The following is an 18,188-nucleotide window of genomic DNA, read 5'->3' as shown; positions in this document are numbered from 1 at the left end:
GCAATAGCTCGCTCTGCCATCGAAGGTCTCTGGATCGTCTCCTCGTCACCAGCAGCCTCCTGTAGCTAGTCTCCGCCGCCGTCAATGGATTTCGTCCCCGCCGTTGTCATCGTAGCGAGTTCATCTCCAAGCTAGGGTATGGACTCGATCTTTGTGCTATCCTTGTCTGATTCCTAGCACATTGTGTTCTTATTGAATCCTGCCACGATTGAAACACTCCTATCCACTCAATGTAGTCCGTAGATTAGATGAGATTCAAATTTTTAGGGTTAGGTTTCCGCTGAAACCATCTTGGACCCACCGAGTTGAAAAAATCGGTCCCACCGATTTGGCTTATGCCATTGCACTAGTGACTCTCGGTCTGACCGAGAATTACTAATCGGTGCGACCGATTTTAGGACTCTGTGAAACCCTAGCAGTCTCGGTGCCACCGAACCGTGACTCGGTCCAACCGAGATCATCAGTTTAGGTTCCAAAACTGCTTCGGTATCACTGAGTTTGAAAATCGGTTGATCCGAAATGCTTTCTGTGGAAAACTAAAACTGAATTTTTGAATCATTCTTTTGCAAAAATCTCTGCATTTTGTGATGCTCATCCATTCTACCTCATCTATAACTCTTCACAGGGTCAGCAGTCAGCTTTTGCAGCATGTCAGACCAGAGTGACAGCCAGAACAGGTCAGAAGAGCAGATTGACATGAGCAAGGGCACTAGTCCCTCAAGTTCTACAGATGAAGGGAGCAGAAGCACTCCCAGCAACCTGCCTAAGGATGCTACCAGGCAAAGGAGAAAGAGAACTTCAGACTCAGAGGATGAGGACTATAAAGCTGAAGAAGATGAGGCTACTTCCAAGAAAGTAGTGCTCAAGAAGGAATATGCCTCAGCAAAGAATACAAAGCCAGGCCTCAACAAGAAAGTTCCTGCCAAGAGGACACCTATGCTGAAGGTCAGAGGATCCACTCAAGTGCCAGAACAGACAGAACCCAAGAAGGCACCTGAAAAGAAAGTCACTTCTTCCAAACCCAAGAAAGTTCCTACTGGAGAGACAATGAAGTTCACAATTGAATCAGAGGATGAAGGTGCTCAGGACAAGAAGAAGAAGAGAGCAAGAACCACAACTGCCCAGGTTCTTGGAAAGCCCTCTATGAGAAGAGATTCTGAAGAGGAAGAAGAGGTTGCTACACCAGCACCTAAGGCACCAAAGCTTATGGGTGATGCTATAAGGTCAGGGGCTGCAACATCTAAGCCCAAGGAAGGACCCAAAGCTGCCTCCAAGGCCAAGCAAATACCAAAGAGGAATACTAGGAGTATTCCAGATGCTGAGAAGAACAAGGCCCCAGTGCCAAATGTTGCTGATGAAGAAGATGAAGAAGGACAGGTCCTAAGGAAGCTCAAGCCCAAGATACCAGACCACAATGATGCCCATCCTGTGGCTGAGGACATGAGGATCAGGAAGGACTCAGGGCTGAGGCTGTGGAGGATTGAAGATCCATATGCATCAAGGAGAAGAACTGTTGTTGACTACAGGTTCCATACAAAGGAACGACAGGACTTCTATGAGACAATTCTGTTGGATAAGAAGCCCATAGTTTATGATATGAGGTGGGTCGACTGGACCTACATTAAGGACAATGAAGATCACTATCCTGGAGTGCAAGACAGCTTTGTTGCTTGTGGAGTTGCTGATTTTGTTGGGAAAAAGCTCACCCACTGGAATTTTATCATGCGATTCTACTCCACAGCACACTTTTATCCAGATGGAAAAATTGTTTGGATGTTAGAAGGCACCAGATACCAGTCAACTGTTGAAGAATGGGCAAGTCTGATAAATGCCCCTAAGGAAAATGAGGATGACCTGGACGTTTATGCAAAGAAGAAAATGGATCACAATTCTATGGCACACATGTACAAGGAGATCCTAAACAAGGCTGTTGAGACACACAAGTTTGGATCAGTCCACTTTCTGTTGTCAGGGTTGCCAACTATCAATTGCATCCTAAGGCACACTCTGTTGCCCAAGTCTGGTGACCATAACATGATCAGAGGGCATGCCATCAACATGTTGCATGTGTTTGATGTGCCACAAAAGTTCAAAGTCATGAGCCTTATGATTAAAACCATTAAGAGGACTGCAGCAGATCAAAAGAGGAGCTGTGGATATGCCCCTCAGATTCAGGAGTTGATAAACTCAAAGATGGGCACAGGGAAATATCAGTTGGATAAGGAACATTTTCCACTTTATCCAGACTTTGAGGACAATGAGGTTGTCATGAATGAGAATGACCCATCATCAGTTCAAGCTCAAGAGAAGAAAGAGAAGGCAAAGAAGAAGGCTGCCAGGATGCCAACTCAAAAGAAGGCATCTGAATATTTCTTGAAGAACAAGCAGGAGCAGCTTGGTTACTTGATAGCATCTACACTGAGGATTGAGAAGGGACTGGCCACCCTCACTCAGAATCAGGAGAGCCAAATGTAGATTCAGCCAGTTGTAGAGCAGCTGCAGGATGACATGCAGGAGAGGCAGGGCAAGACTACAACAAATGTGTTTGCCAGAGTGCCCAGAGCCCAAAGGTCAGTTGCAGTGCCTGTGACAGACACTAGAGCAACATCTTCAGCGCCAGCTACTGCCCCTTCAGCTCTAGTGCAACCAGCTCCAGCATCAACTCCAGCACCCTCTACTTCAACTGAAGCCTTCGTTCTTGGAGTTATCCGGACACCACCACCGAAAGATCAAGCCTGAGAGTCGATCTAGCACTATGCATTTTCTATGAACTTTTTGGTAACTTGTTGCCAAAGGGGGAGAAAAATGTATAGATCATAGGCTTCGCGAGAGAGAGTGTTGCTTTTGTTCTCTCTTGCTTTATTTGGTGGTTAAACTTGTTGCTTTTGATTGCTTGTGATACTATGCTTGTGAGACATTGATGATCACGTGTTTGATCATCAGCTACACTTATGCATGTTTGATATTATCCTATCTATCTTATGTGATCATTCACTTTGCTTGGTGACGAGTGCATGTATTCAATGTTTATTATTTTGAGCGCTCGACCAAGATGTATGTGACATGGAAGAGTAACCCATGAGCCTAATTCATTGTGCATTTGCAGTCCAAAGCAAATCTTAAACTATGCACAAATTTAGGGGGAGCTCTTGCTTATCACATACTTCTCAAAGCGACGATGTTATTAAATCTTATTATCATTTGTCGAAGTTTTGATCTATATGTTGTCAACAATTACCAAAAAGGGGGAGATTGAAAGTGCAACTATCCCTAGGTGGTTTTGGTAATTCATAACAACATATAGCTCATTGAGCTAATGCTATTCCAAGACTATTATTTCAGGAAAGCTCAATGAATGGCATGGCATGGATGATGAAAGTGGATCCCTCAAAATACTAAGGACAAAGGATTGGCTCAAGCTCAAAAGCTCAAGACTCTTCATTTTATATTTTAGTGATCCAAGATCACATTGAGTCTATAGGAAAAGCCAATACTATCAAGGAGGGATGAGGTGTTGCTTAATGAGCCTCTTGCTTCATGTGCTTAGTGATATGCTCCAAAACCCTCAGCTACTTACTCACATCCACAAATGACCTAAACCTAAAGCCAAAATCGGTCACACCGATTCTTTCTATCCGGCGCCACCGATTCCAAAAGTCATAGCCACTGCCACAAACCCTAAGCAAATCGGTCTTACAGATAGGGATCTCGGTCTCACCGAGATGGAATTGTAATCTCTCTGTTTCCCTTCATAACGTTTCGGTCTAACCGAAATGAGCGATCGGTCCCACCGAGATTGCAATGTAAACTCTTTGTTTCCCTTTTGTAACATTTCGGTCTCACCGAAAAGAGCAAATCGGTCCAACCGAGTTTACCTGACCAACTCTCTGGAAAGCTTATTACCAAATCGGTCTCACCGAGTTTGTGTAATCGGTATTACCGAGATTACGTTATGCCTAACCCTAACCGAATCGGTCTCACCGAGATGCATGTCAGTCCCACCAAAAATCACTAACGGTCACTAGGTTTACTAAATCGGTCCGACCGAGTCTGTTGAATCGGTCCCACCGAGTTTGGTAAATTGTGTGTAACGGCTAGATTTTGTGTGGATGCTATATATACCCTTCCACCTCCTCTTCATTCGTGGAGAGAGCCATCAGAACAAACCTACACTTCCAACTTACCATTTCTGAGAGAGAACCACCTACTCATGTGTTGAGACCAAGATATTCCATTCCTACCATATGAATCTTGATCTCTAGCCTTCCCAAGTTGCTTTCCACTCAAATCTTCTTTCCACCAGATCCAAAACCTATGAGAGAGAGTTGAGTGTTGGGGAGACTATCATTTGAAGCACAGGAGCAAGGAGTTCATCATCAACGCACCATTTATTACTTCTTGGAGAGTGGTGTCTCCTAGATTGGCTAGGTGTCACTTGGGAGCCTCCTACAAGATTGTGGAGTTGAACCAAGGAGTTTGTAAGGGCAATGAGATCGCCTACTTCATGAAGATCTACCGCTAGTGAGGCAAGTCCTTCGTGGGCGACGGCCATGGTGGGATAGACAAGGTTGCTTCTTCGTGGACCCTTCGTGGGTGGAGCCCTCCGTGGACTCGCGCAACTGTTACCCTTCGTGGGTTGAAGTCTCCATCAACGTGGATGTACGATAGCACCACCTATCGGAACCTCGCCAAAAACATCCGTGTCTCCAATTGCGTTTGAATCCTCCAAACCCTTCCCTTTACTTTCTTGCAAGTTGCATGCTTTAATTTCCGCTGCCTATATACTCTTTGCATGCTTGCTTGAATAGTGTGATGATTGCTTGACTTGTCCTAAAGTAGCTAAAATCTGCCAAACTCTAAAATTGGGAAAAGGTTAAGTTTTTAATTGGTCAAGTAGTCTAATCACCACCCCTCTAGACATACTTCAAGGTCCTACAGTTGTATTTATGAATGATAATTCTGTAAATTGGCGCTTTACGGGTTTCTATGGTTATCCGACATGGAATGAAAAATATTTATCTTGGGCGGATCTTTGCCAACTGCATTCCCTTGCTGATTATCCTTGGGTAGTCATTGGAGATTTTAATGAAATTATCTACTCTAGCGAAAAAGAAGGTGGCAATGCTAGACCAAATGAAATGATGCATGAATTCCGTAAGTGCTTGAGTGATTGTAACCTGGAGGATATGGGCCGTGTTGGTGATCCATTCACTTGGAGAAGGGGGGACATCCGTGAAAGGCTTGATCGAGCTGTATGTAATCTAGAATGGGCAAATAAATTTCCGCGTGCGGTGATTATTAATGGGGAGCATGTACACTCAGACCATTGTCCGTTAATTCTTGACACAGATTATTTTCTTAGTAACTTGTTTAATGTCAGAATGGTCGTGTGAGACAATTTGAAGCAAAATGGCTGAAAGAAGATACTGTTGAGGAGATTGTGAAGACTGCTTGGGAAAAAGCAAAGTTGGCGGGTATTGGTCCCTCTCTCGCAGCACGGACTAGAGCGATGCATGATGATTTACATTCTTAGGACCGAATTACTTTGAAAGGACCAAAGAGGAGAATAAATAAGTTAAAAAAAGAACTAGAGAGGCTGAAACGTGGTCCTATTAGTGATGAGTCCCGCTCAAGGCAAAAGGAAATTCTAGTACTCATTGAAAATCTTTTGGACCAAGAGGAATTTTTTTGGTTACAGAGAGGTCGAGCGAACTGGCTGCTACATGGGGACCGTAATACTTCATTTTTTCATAACGATGCAACGGCCAGGAAAAAAAGGAACAATATTAGAAGACTTCTGGATGATACTGGGGTTTGGAAACAAGGAAATGATCTGAAGGAACATATTATGGGTTATTTCTCCAATATTTTTACATCGGAGGTTTTATACCCAAATCATTAAGTTTTATATCTTGTCCGGAGTAGAATGACTACTGAGATGAATAGTGCCATGCTCGCCCCTTATATTGTTGATGATGTTCGTAAGGCTGTTTTAGATATTGGCGATTTAAAGGCTCCGGGGCCAGATGGTCTTCATGCTATTTTTTATAAAAGATTTTGGCCCATGCTAGGGGATGATTTGGTGGATGAGGTCTTGCAAGCAGTGAATACTTGTACAATTCCACCGGGTTGGAATGATACTGCGATTGTGTTGATTCCCAAGGTCAACTCACCCGAGAAGGTAACCCAGTTTAGACCTATCAGTCTTTGCAATGTGGTATACAAAATTATCTCCAAAATGTAGTCGGCGCGTTTGAAGGTTTTACTACCTAATATTATCAGCCCAACCCAAAGTGCTTTTGTGCCTGATAGATTGATTACAGACAATGTTTTAGTGGCTTATGAGAGCTTTCATACTATTAAAAATAAGAGGGTGGGAAAAGAGGGTTCATGCGCTATCAAGCTTGATATGCATAAAGCTTACGATCGAGTCGAATGGCCTTTTTTGAAGGGAATTATGTTGAAACTCGGTTTCCAGGAGAGACGGGTAAATCTTATTATGAAATGTGTCTCTACTGTTGAGTATAGGGTACAAATTAATGATGAAGAAACTGAAAGTTTCAAGCCTACTAGGGGCTTAAGACAAGGTGATCCATTATCTCCCTACCTTTTCTTATTATGCATGGAGGGCCTTACTGCTCTCTTGGCGCATGCGGAGGAGATTGGGAATATTTCAGGAGTCAAGGTTTCTAGAGAGGCCCCTACTATCACAAATCTCCTTTTTGCGGATGACTCATTAATCCTCATGAAAGCTAATCAACAAAATGCAGAGACACTTAAATCAATTTTGGACTTATATTGTGATGCGTCTGGACAAATGGTGAGCGTTGAAAAATCTAGCATATTTTTTAGCCCAAATACGAGTAGGGACATTACAGAACAAATTTGCTCAATTTTGAATATCATGATCGAAGCTCTCAATGATAAGTATCTGGCCTACCTGCGCATGTGGGGTTAGATAAGACTGATTGTTTTCAATATCTGATTGATCGCATTGTTATGAAAATTAGCGGACGGAAAGAAAAACTTTTATCCACTCGAGGCAAGGAAGTTCTTCTCAAGTCTGTTGTTCAAGCTATCCCAACTTATGCTATGTCGGTCTTTAAAATTCCTAAAAAAAATGTAAAGGAATAACTGACGAGATGTCACATTTTTGGTGGGGTGATGACGACAACCAGAGAAGGATGCGTTGGATGGCGTGGTGGAAAATGTGTGTTCCGAAAAGCCAAGGCGGAATGGGCTTTCGTTACATTCATTGTTTTAATTTGGCGATGTTGGCTAAACAAGCTTGGCGTCTCCTTGAGAGCCCAGATTCCTTGTGTGCCACCATTTTGCGAGCTAAGTATTTTCCTGATGGAGATTTATTGAACACAAAGTTAAAAAAGGGATCATCCTTCATATGGCAAAGTATTATGGCGGGGGTTAATACCTTAAAACATGGCTATATTTGGCATGTTGGAAATGGTCAGAAAATTGACATTTGGGAAGATGCTTGGATCCTTAACTGTGCTAACAGGAAAGTCATCACTCCAAAGGGACAACATTTGTTATCAAAAGTGTCTGATCTCATTGACCCCTCTTCGAACAGGTGGGATGAGGATCTCATCAGACAGACCTTGTGGCCTGTTGATTCACAGCGTGTCCTTGCTATCCCTCTGCCTAAGTTTGATATGTTAGATTTTGTTGCCTGGAGTCATACTAAGAGCGGGATTTTTTCTGTTCGATCTGCATATTTTGTTGAGTGGGATTATCAACATGGAAGGAAACTTCGTCGTACTAATGGAATGGGTCGAACAAACTTTAATCCAATTTGGTGTAAGATTTGGAAGTTATCTTGTCCTGCGAAGGTGAAAAATTTTATTTGGCGGACGTTGCATGGTACTCTTCCATGTCGTGTTACGCTTGCTAATAGACACATGAAAGTTTCGCCTTTATGCCCTTGTTGCGTTTCTGGTTTAGAAGACACAAAGCATATGTTGTTTCAGTGCCAGAAGGCAAAAGAGGTCTGGAGAAGGCTTGGATTAGACGAGATCATTGCTCAAGCTTGTGAAGTTGATCGTGCTGGAGAGGTGGTCCTCGGTTTTTTGTTGCTCATGCTTGGCCAAGATTTATCTATTATGGGGTTCCAGAATACTCGGGAGATGATTGCCATTACGTCTTGGTATTTATGGTGGGAAAGACGGAAATTAGTGCACAACGAGATAATTCAAAATGCAAAACAGATTTCAATGGGGATACAAGCTCTTACGGCTAATTATGTTGTTGCTTCCAGTCAAGGGCTTCTACGAAAAGAGGGGTTGGATTCGTCCTTCGGTGGGTTTTGTGAAACTTAATGTTGATGTTTCTTTTGATCATGATCTTCTTAAAGGTACGACTGGGGTTGTCCTGAGGAACGACAAAGGGAACTTTATTGTAGGGGGTACTTGGAAAATTGATCATTGCATCGATGCTCTAACAGCGAAAGCTTGGGCTCTCAGATTCGGTCTTTCACTAGCGCAACGTGCGGGTTGCAATCGCCTAGTTATTAATTCTTATAATTTGGAGGTTATTGAAACCATAAATAATGGCGGACGGTCAGCAGGAGCGGCGGCGGCAGTCTTTGATGATTGCTATTTTTTGGTGTGTGATTTTTCTACCTCTAGATTTGAACATTGTAATAGGGAAGCCAATAAGAATGCGTACGAGCTTGCTTTCTAGGTTGGCTAGAATTTCTTCTAGATTGGTTTGAGGAGCGTATGATTGAGATTGTACCATTCCTCGCAAACGATGTATCTGTTATTTCGGTTGAATAAAGTCCATTTGTTTTTCAAAAAAAAAACATGCCTTGGTCTGATCAGCATATCATTATAAATTTGATTTGATTTAGCCAGATGTTGGCATACTATTAACCATGCTTTGATCTGATCAGCATATCATTATAAATTGATTTGATTTAGCCAAAGCAAAACGAAGTGGGTCGGTCCTGCTTATTTGTGATATTTTCTTGAGTGAGATATTTAAACAATTTGCTCATGTGAAATGTCAGGTTGAAATTTGACGCTGTGAGGAACTTTATCTTCATTCACAAAATTGTTATTTCAAGACATATGTACTTACATTGCACCGTGTGAAATGGAGGGTTTTTTCGAAACGGGGTGTGAAATGGAGTGGAGTGGAGGGAGTTATTGTTTGTATAATCAGGATTTGGCAGGTGATGCTACCAACGGAGCAAAGTAATAATAGAATTAGAGGCTCGAGTCCCCATTTTTTAGAAGCAAACAAAGAAAGTGGCAATTTGTGCGAAGCCATGTCGAGTGGCAAATATCCGATTTTCTCAGGTTTTGCCCCATCCAAGCAAACAAAACGAATATTTTAGACGAGAAAATCAACAGTGGATCTAGAGTTCTAAAATGACAGAATAGTGGATTTAATATTACAGAAGTTCATAATAAATAGGGACAGCATACATCACCCTACAGATAACTTGACATAACAATGTATAACTGAACAACCTAAGCAAAGATTCTTGCTACATCCAGAATGCCACAGGAACCTGCAGGGCAGGATCGAGAATCGTTGCTGCGCTAGGAAGCTTGTAGCATCTGCGCCGGCGACGTGATTTGGTCCACCTTGCACCATTCACGCTAGACTCTAGAATTCGGCAGGTCCAGATGTCTCCATTCTTATCATACTTGACAGAGAAAGTAAGCAATCGAAGCAAATGCGGCATGCAATCATCATCTTTAACACTGAAATAATGCAGAAGGCAGAAATTGGTTTCGACTCCCAGGTACAAAAGGTTGGCTCCTACGTGTTCCTCGAATGATTTCTTGCAGAACAGTTTCTCCTTACCAAGCTTCCATGGTGGTGGGGAATGCTTGTTGCTGGAATCAGGATCAGTGGACACGACATCACAGGAGCAAAGGTGGCCAAGCGTGTCCTGATCACCAGAAAGCCCAACCCAGGCGTTGAGCCCTGGGACAAAGTGAGCACGACCTGTGAACGGCAGCCCCCACATGCCATGAAACCTCCACCTAGCATGATCCGACCAAGTATCAAGGGAAAATGTGGCGGTGGATGAGTAACTCTTGAAGCTGACAAAGATGGTCCGGCCGTCAGGGTGCACAGCGTGAGAGATAATGTCTTGGAGGTTGAAGGAAAGGTTTGGGAGCTTACACCGCAACCATTTCCCTTCCAGTGGAGGAAGATAAAGAAGCTCCGAGTGGTTGCCATCCAGAGCAACAAGCTTGTCACAAACCGGCAGATATATGGGTTGAGAAAGACGTGACCTGGTCCGAGGACCCTGACCCATGTTGTGAGTGCTAACATCAAAGAAAGGGGGGCCGATCTTGTCCGATTTTGAATGGAATACCATGATCTTGGTGCCGAAGGCCACAAAGAATCCCCTCGAGGGAGAATCGAAATGGTTGAGAGCGGGCGGTAGAACCTCCACAACTGGGTGGCCATCGTCCAACAGATTCGTAGATAAATCAAATTTGTGGATACCGCATCTACCGTCCTCGTCCTTCATGACAACATAAAGGTGACGACGGCGACGCTTGACCTTCTTGCCAACGCGCCCTTCGTAGGGTCGCTTTGGCATTCTCTCTGGACTCTTCCTTAGATTTTAGGTACCTGCAATTCGCAGCTGATTAAATTCAATTAACCACAGGTCCTCGTTGCCTCAAGATTTAGATCTGCAGGTCTGTTTGAATTCACAGCTGAACAAATTTAATTAACTGAAGTTCCTCGTTAATTCTAGATTTAGATCTGTAGGTGCCATGGGGGAGGGGATCCGATTATTATCCTATAACGCATCGTCATATCTAAGCTGATGAGCGAAGAAAACGAACCAGAAATTGGGATTAGGCAGTTATGTGGCGAGGTTGCTTCTGCCCCTTGAAACCTGCAACTCGAATCCGATGAGCGGTCGTCAAACCCAAATCCTCATCTGAATCAGGGGGCACGAACCCTCGAGTAAAATAAGGGCGTAAAGGGAGGCGGCGCGGACGGAGTTGTTAGATCTCCGGAAGAGGAGGGGTGACGCTATATAAGCACTACGGAGAAACCCTAGAAGGCTCTGGTGGGCCGTGCGCGAGGAAACATGCGGCGTTCGCATGGGCCTGCCCAGTGAAAACGCAAATTTGCAGTCGATCGTCTTCTCGTCTTCCCTTTTTTTTTCTCTATCTACTACTCCCTCCGTTCCAAATTACTCGTCGTGGTTTAATTTGGAACGGAGGGAGTACTACTAAGAATAAAAGGTTCTCATTTTACCTTTTTTTTCTATCAGCTCTTCGTCCAACCTCAATCACCTTAATTACTTACCTTCTAAACCAATTTCACTTTAATTTACTTACCATACTATAAGTTAATTCACAGGCGAAATTCGATAAACATTTATTTACACACAATCGCATTATTATTTACAGGTAAATTATAAGCTAACGTATTAGAATATTTATATCATGCTGCGACGCACGGGCATTATTCCAATTTGGCTAAAAGACCTTAAGTGGTTGTTGGGAAGACGAACCACAACCTCTCTGACCCAACCGCTAGGCTCTAACCACCAGGCCACCACAACGCTAGTGCACGGATAGTTCATTTTTCTTCTTATATTCCTCATTCAGGTTGGTTTATTCTTTTTCTTTTTTTTCTCATTCCTTTTTTGTTTTCTTTAATACATGGTTTTATAAATTTCATGAACCTTTTTTCTAAATTTATGAAGTTTTATATAAATTCAGGAACTTTTTTCAAATTTGATGAACTTTTTCTGAAATTCGATGAACTTTTTTCAATTTTGGTGAACTTTTTCTCAAATCCGATGAACTTTTTCTGAAATTCGATGAATTTTTTTTAATTTCTATGAACTTTTTTCAAACTTGATGAACTTTTTCTGAAATTTGATGAGATTTTTTCAAATTTGATGAACTTTTTTCAAATCCTATGAACTTTTTCAAATTCACAAACTTTTTCTATTTTTGCGAACTTTTCTTTTGAATTCATGGTTTATGTGAATACATTTTCACATTTTTGTTTATTTATTCAAATATAATTTATAGTGGGTATATAATAGTATATGTTTAATGTTTATACTGAAGGAAAGCTCAAAGAGAACTGTTTTTCTAAATTCATCAAGTAACTGACGGGTTAGCTCGTGTGGCGTCGACGTGGGCGTCGGAATTCAAGTCCCGCTTCTCCCGGAATGAATGTGATAATTTTTCTTTACCTTTTGCTTTTCAGCAAGTAGCTGGGCCGACCCACTTCGCGTCCGTGCAAGCAGCAGCAGCGCGAACCGCCACCTACAGCGCTCAATAGGAGCTCCCGTCGGGAACCTCCTATTTGGGGGAGTAACTAACGAAGGAATACTTCTTTGGGAGCCCTGCAAGGGTCATCTGGTATGGGCTAAGAGTGTGTTATTTGGTGCGCTCTCAGCCGTCGTCACGTTCCCAGCGCTCCCTTCTATTTTTTTCCACACGCATTTTCGTCCTTTCAGATAGTTTTCTCAAGTTTTTTCGGTTTTCACCAGTCTTTTTTAGGTTTTGGACAGATTTTTTACTTTGAAAAAATGCTTTTAGGCACGGATTTGTTTCTGCGGGAGACACGGTCGGAACAAGAAAAAGAATATGTTTTACTTTTTTTTACTTCTGTGAGAGACACGGATTTGCTTCCGTGAGAGGCACAGTCGTGCCTCTTGGGAATGAAAAAAATTACATTTTTTACTTCCACGAGAGGCACGGATTTGCTTTCACAAAGGCATGGTGGTGCATCTTGAAAACAAAAAGAATATGTTTTTTTTACTTCCGCGAGAAACATGGATTCACCCCCAAAAATAGGTTTTTTTCCTTCCACGAGAGGCAAGAGTTTACTTCTCATAGAGGCACGGATTTGCTTCCGCAAGAGGCACAATCGTGCCTCTTTCAGAAAGGAAAAAAACATGCTCCCAGTACATTTTTTTTGTTTGTTTTTTCCTTTTTTGAAAAAAAAAGAATCGTCAAAACCTATCAACGTGGGATTTACATTTGAAGATCTCGATGCAAGGAGTCGAGAGATGAAACGGTTCAAAATTTGGACGCGTGATGAAAGCACAAGTGCTCCCTAGGTGGTTTGGTAATTAATGTCAACATATCTCTTGTTGGACTAACACTTTTATCTAGCATGTTTCAGATAAGTTCAACAATGGAGTGGCATGGACTAAAGGATGTGGGAACTCCTTCAAGATGCTAAGGACAAAGGATTGGCTCAAGCTTCAAGCTCAAGACTCTTCATTTTATATTTTAGTGATCCAAGATCACATTGAGTCTATAGGAAAAGCCAATACTATCAAGGAGGGATGAGGTGTTGCTTAATGAGTCTCTTGCTTCATGTGCTTAGTGATATGCTCCAAAACCCTCAACTACTTTCCCACTTCCACAAATGACTTAAACCTAAAGCCAAAATCGGTCACACCGATTCCTTTTATCCGGCGCCACCGATTTCAGATGTCATAGCCACTGCCACAAACCCTAGGCAAATCGGTATTACCGATAGGGATCTTGGTCTCACCGAGATGGGATTATAATCTCTCTGTGTATGTCTATTACCAAAATCGGTCTCACCGAGTTTGAGCAATCGGCACTACCGAGATTACAATGCAAACTTCCTGGTTGACTCATTACCAAAATCGGTCCCACCAAGTTTGTGTAATCGGTCAAACCGAGTTTGCCTGACCAACTCTCTGGAAAGCTTATTACCAAAATCGGTCTCACCAAGTTTGTGTAATCGGTCTTACCGAGATTACGGTATGCCCTAACCCTAACCATATCGGTCTCACCGAGTTGCATTTCGGTCCCACCGAAAAACCTAACGGTCACATTATTTGCTAAATCGGTCTGACCGAGTTTAATGATTCGGTCCCACCGAGTTTGGTAGATTGTGCGTAACGGTTAGATTTTGTGTGGGGGCTATATATACCACTCCACCTCCTCTTCTTTCGTGGAGAGAGCCATCAGACTGAACCTACACTTCCAGCATACATTTTCTGAGAGAGAACTACCTACTCATGTGTTGAGATCAAGATATTCCATTCCTACCATATGAATCTTGATCTCTAGCCTTCCCCAAGTTGCTTTCCACTCAAATCTTCTTTCCACCAGATCCAAAACCTATGAGAGAGAGTTGAGTGTTGGGGAGACTATCATTTGAAGCACAAGAGCAAGGAGTTCATCATCAACGCACCATTTGTTACTTCTTGGAGAGTGGTGTCTCCTAGATTGGCTAGGTGTCACTTGGGAGCCTCCGACAAGATTGTGGAGTTGAACCAAGGAGTTTGTAAGGGCAAGGAGATCGCCTACTTCGTGAAGATCTACCGCTAGTGAGGCAAGTCCTTCGTGGGCGATGGCCATGGTGGGATAGACAAGGTTGCTTCTTCGTGGACCCTTCGTGGGTGGAGCCCTCCGTGGACTCGCGCAACCGTTACCCTGTGTGGGTTGAAGTCTCCATCAACGTGGATGTACGATAGCACCACCTTTCGGAACCACGCTAAACACATCCGTGTCTCAAATTGTGTTTGAATCCTCCAAACCCTTCCCTTTACTTTCTTGCAAGTTGCATGCTTTACTTTCCGATGCCCATGTACTCTTTGCATGCTTGCTTGTTATGTATTGTGAATGTTAAACTTGTGCCTAAACTCCACTTAAACTTAAGGAAACGTAAAAACTGCAACTTTGATACTTAGTGTCTAATCACCCCCCCTTTAGACACCTCTTCTCAAGGTCCTACTGAAGGAAATATGCCCTAGAGGCAATAATAAAGTTATTATTTATTTCCTTATTTCATGATAAATGTTTATTATTCATGCTAGAATTGTATTAACCGGAAACATAATACATGTGTGAATACATAGACAAACATAGTGTCACTAGTATGCCTCTACTTGACTGGCTTGTTGATCAAAGATGGTTATGTTTCCTAACCATAGACATGTGTTGTCATTTGATTAATGGGATCACATCACTAGGAGAATGGTGTGATTGGCATGACCTATTCCGTTAGCCTAGCACTTGATCGTTTAGTATGTTGCTATTGCTTTCTTCATGACTTATACATGTTCCTGTAACTATGAGATTATGCAACTCCCGTTTACCGGAGGAACACTTTGGGTGCTATCAAACTTCACAACGTAACTGGGTGATTATAAAGGAGTACTACAGGTGTCTCCAAAGGTACATGTTGGGTTGGCGTATTTCGAGATTAGGTTTTGTCACTCCGATTGTCGGAGAGGTATCTCTGGGCCCTCTCGATAATGCACATCACTTAAGCCTTGCAAGCATTGTAACTAATGAGTTAGTTGCGGGATGATGTATTACGAAACGAGTAAAGAGACTTGCCGGTAACGAGATTGAACTAGGTATTGAGATACCGACGATCAAATCTCGGGCAAGTAACATACCGATGACAAAGGGAACAACGTATGTTGTTATGCGGTTTGACCGATAAAGATCTTCGTAGAATATGTAGGAGCCAATATGGGCATCCAGGTCCCGCTATTGGTTATTGACCGGAAACGTGTTTCGGTCATGTCTACATAGTTCTCGAACCCGTAGGGTCCGCACGCTTAACGTTACGATGACAGTTTTATTATGAGTTTATAAGTTTTGATGTACCGAAGGAGTTTGGAGTCCCAGATGAGATCGGGGACATGACGAGGAGTCTCGAAATGGTCGAGACGTAAAGATCGATATATTGGACAACTATATTCGGACTTCGGAAAGGTTTCGAGTGATTCGGGTATTTATCGGAGTACCGGAGAGTTACGGGAATTCGCCGGGGAGAAGTATTGGGCCTTATTGGGCCATACGGGAAAGAGAGAGGGGCTGCCTAGGGCAGGCCGCGCGCCCCCAAGGCCTAGTCCGAATTGGACTAGGGGGAGGGGCCGCACCCCCTCCTTCCTTCCCTTCTCTCTTCCCTTTCCTTCTCTCCTACTCCTACTACATGGAAGGTCTCCTAGTTGGACTAGGAAAGAAGGGAGTCCTACTCCCGGTGGGAGTAGGACTCCTCCCTGGCGCGCCCTCCCTTGGCCGGCCGCCTCCTCCCCCTTGCTTCTTTATATACGGGGGCAGGGGGCACCCCAGGACACACAAGTTGATCTACGGATCGTTCCTTAGCCGTGTGCGGTGCCCCCCTCCACCATATTCCACCTCGGTCATATCGTCGCGGAGTTTAAGCGAAGCCCTGTGCCGGTAGAACATCATCATCGTCACCACGCCGTCGTGCTAACGGAACTCATCTCCGGAGCTTTGCTGGATCGGAGGCCGGAGATCGTCATCGAGCTGAACGTGTGCTGAACTCGGAGGCCCCGTACGTTCGGTGCTTGGATCGGTCGGATCGTGAAGACGTACGACTACATCAACCGCGTTGTGCTAATGCTTCCGCTTACGGTCTACGAGGGTACGTGGACGAACACTCTCCCCTCTCGTTGCTATGCCATGACCATGATCTTGCGTGTGCGTAGGAAATTTTTTGAAATTACTACGTTCCCCAACAGTGGCATCCGAGCCAGGTTTTATGCGTTGATGTTATATGCACGAGTAGAACACAAGTGAGTTGTGGGCGATACAAGTCATACTGCTTACCAGCATGTCATACTTTGGTTCGGCTGTATTGTGAGATGAAGCGGCCCGGACCGACATTACGCGTATGCTTACGCGAGACTGGTTTCACCGTTACGAGCACTCGTGCTTAAAGGTGGCTGGCGGGTGTCTGTCTCTCTCACTTTAGCTGAATCGAGTGTGGCTACGCCCGGTCCTTGCGAAGGTTAAATCAGCACCAACTTGACGAACTATCGTTGTGGTTTTGATGCGTAGGTAAGAACGGTTCTTGCTCAGCCCATAGCAGCCACGTAAAACTTGCAACAACAAAGTAGAGGACGTCTAACTTGTTTTTGCAGGGCATGTTGTGATGTGATATGGCCAAGACGTGATGCTATATTTTATTGTATGAGATGATCATGTTTTGTAACCGAAGTTATCGGCAACTGGCAGGAGCCATATGGTTGTCGCTTTATTGTATGAAATGCAAACGCCCTGTAATTGCTTTACTTTATCACTAAGCGGTAGCAATAGTCGTAGAAGCAATAGATGGCGTAAACGACAACGATGCTACAATGGAGATCAAGGTGTCGCACCGGTGACGATGGTGATCACGACGGTGCTTCGGAGATGGAGATCACAAGCACAAGATGATGATGGCCATATCATATCACTTATATTGATTGCATGTGATGTTTATCCTTTATGCATCTTATCTTGCTTTGATTGATGGTAGCATTTTAAGATGATCTCTCACTAAAATTATCAAGAATTGTTCTCCCTGAGTATGCACCGTTGCCAAAGTTCGTCGTGCCCAGACACCACGTGATGATCGGGTGTGATAAGCTCTACGTCCATCTACAACGGGTGCAAGCCAGTTTTGCACACGCGGAATACTCAGGTTAAACTTGAGGAGCCTAGCATATGCAGATATGGCCTCGGAACACGGAGACCGAAAGGTCGAGCGTGAATCATATAGTAGATATGATCAACATAGTGATGTTCACCATTGAAAACTACTCCATCTCACGTGATGATCGGTTATGGTTTAGTTGATTTGGATCACGTAATCACTTAGATGACTAGAGAGATGTCTGTCTAAGTGGGAGTTCTTAAGTAATATGATTAATTGAACTTAAATTTATCATGAACTTAGTCCTAGTAGTATTTTGCAAATTACGTTGTAGATCAATAGCTCGCGTTGTTGCTTTCATATGTTTATTTTGATATGTTCCTAGAGAAAACTGTGTTGAAAGATGTTAGTAGCAATGATGCGGATTGGATCCGTGATCTGAGGTTTATCCTCATTGCTGCGCAGAAGAATTATGTCCTTGATGCACCGCTAGGTGACAAACCTATTGCAGGAGCAGATGCAGACGTTATGAACGTTTGGCTAGCTCAATATGATGACTACTTGATAGTTTAGTGCACCATGCTTAACGGCTTAGAATCGGGACTTCAACGATGTTCTGAACGTCATGGAGCATATGAGATGTTCCAGGAATTGAAGTTAATATTTCAAGCAAATACTCGAGTTGAGAGATATGAAGTCTCCAACAAGTTCTATAGCTAAAAGATGGAGGAGAATCGCTCAACTAGTGAGCATGTGCTCAGATTGTCTGGATACTTCAATCGCTTGAA

At 43.3% G+C, this 18,188-nt stretch overlaps 1 protein-coding gene across 4 annotated transcripts; it reads right to left on the bottom strand.

The window, feature by feature from the left end:
* Positions 1-9,364: 9,364 nt before the first annotated feature.
* Positions 9,365-10,987, bottom strand: LOC119276767. 4 transcript variants are annotated; one of them, XR_005136800.1, is made up of 3 exons: positions 10,833-10,987; positions 10,156-10,614; positions 9,365-10,073 (listed from the first exon to the last, which is right to left on the bottom strand). XR_005136800.1 is itself a non-coding variant. In XM_037557917.1 (3 exons), exons 2-3 carry the CDS (start codon positions 10,580-10,582, stop codon positions 9,631-9,633), a joined length of 849 nt encoding a protein of 282 aa, XP_037413814.1. In that variant the 5' UTR covers positions 10,583-10,614; positions 10,833-10,987; the 3' UTR covers positions 9,365-9,630. The 4 variants fall into 4 exon arrangements, 3 of the variants coding, with proteins under 3 accessions (XP_037413814.1, XP_037413813.1, XP_037413812.1); XM_037557917.1 differs by having other exon boundaries at positions 9,365-9,728; positions 9,832-10,614; XM_037557916.1 differs by having other exon boundaries at positions 9,365-10,627.
* Between the last annotated feature and the right edge of the window lie 7,201 nt (positions 10,988-18,188).

This window comes from Triticum dicoccoides, chromosome 3B, assembly GCF_002162155.2.
Source record: "Triticum dicoccoides isolate Atlit2015 ecotype Zavitan chromosome 3B, WEW_v2.0, whole genome shotgun sequence".
Taxonomy (NCBI): Eukaryota; Viridiplantae; Streptophyta; class Magnoliopsida; order Poales; family Poaceae; genus Triticum; species Triticum dicoccoides.
The sequence above is the reverse complement of the archived record's forward strand: the minus strand, read 5'-3'. Positions and strand labels throughout refer to the sequence as shown.

Bases quoted from the DNA above. Each gene is read 5' to 3' on its own strand.
- LOC119276767 (XM_037557916.1), bottom strand. From the start codon at position 10,582: ATGCCAAAGCGACCCTACGAAGGGCGCGTTGGCAAGAAGGTCAAGCGT.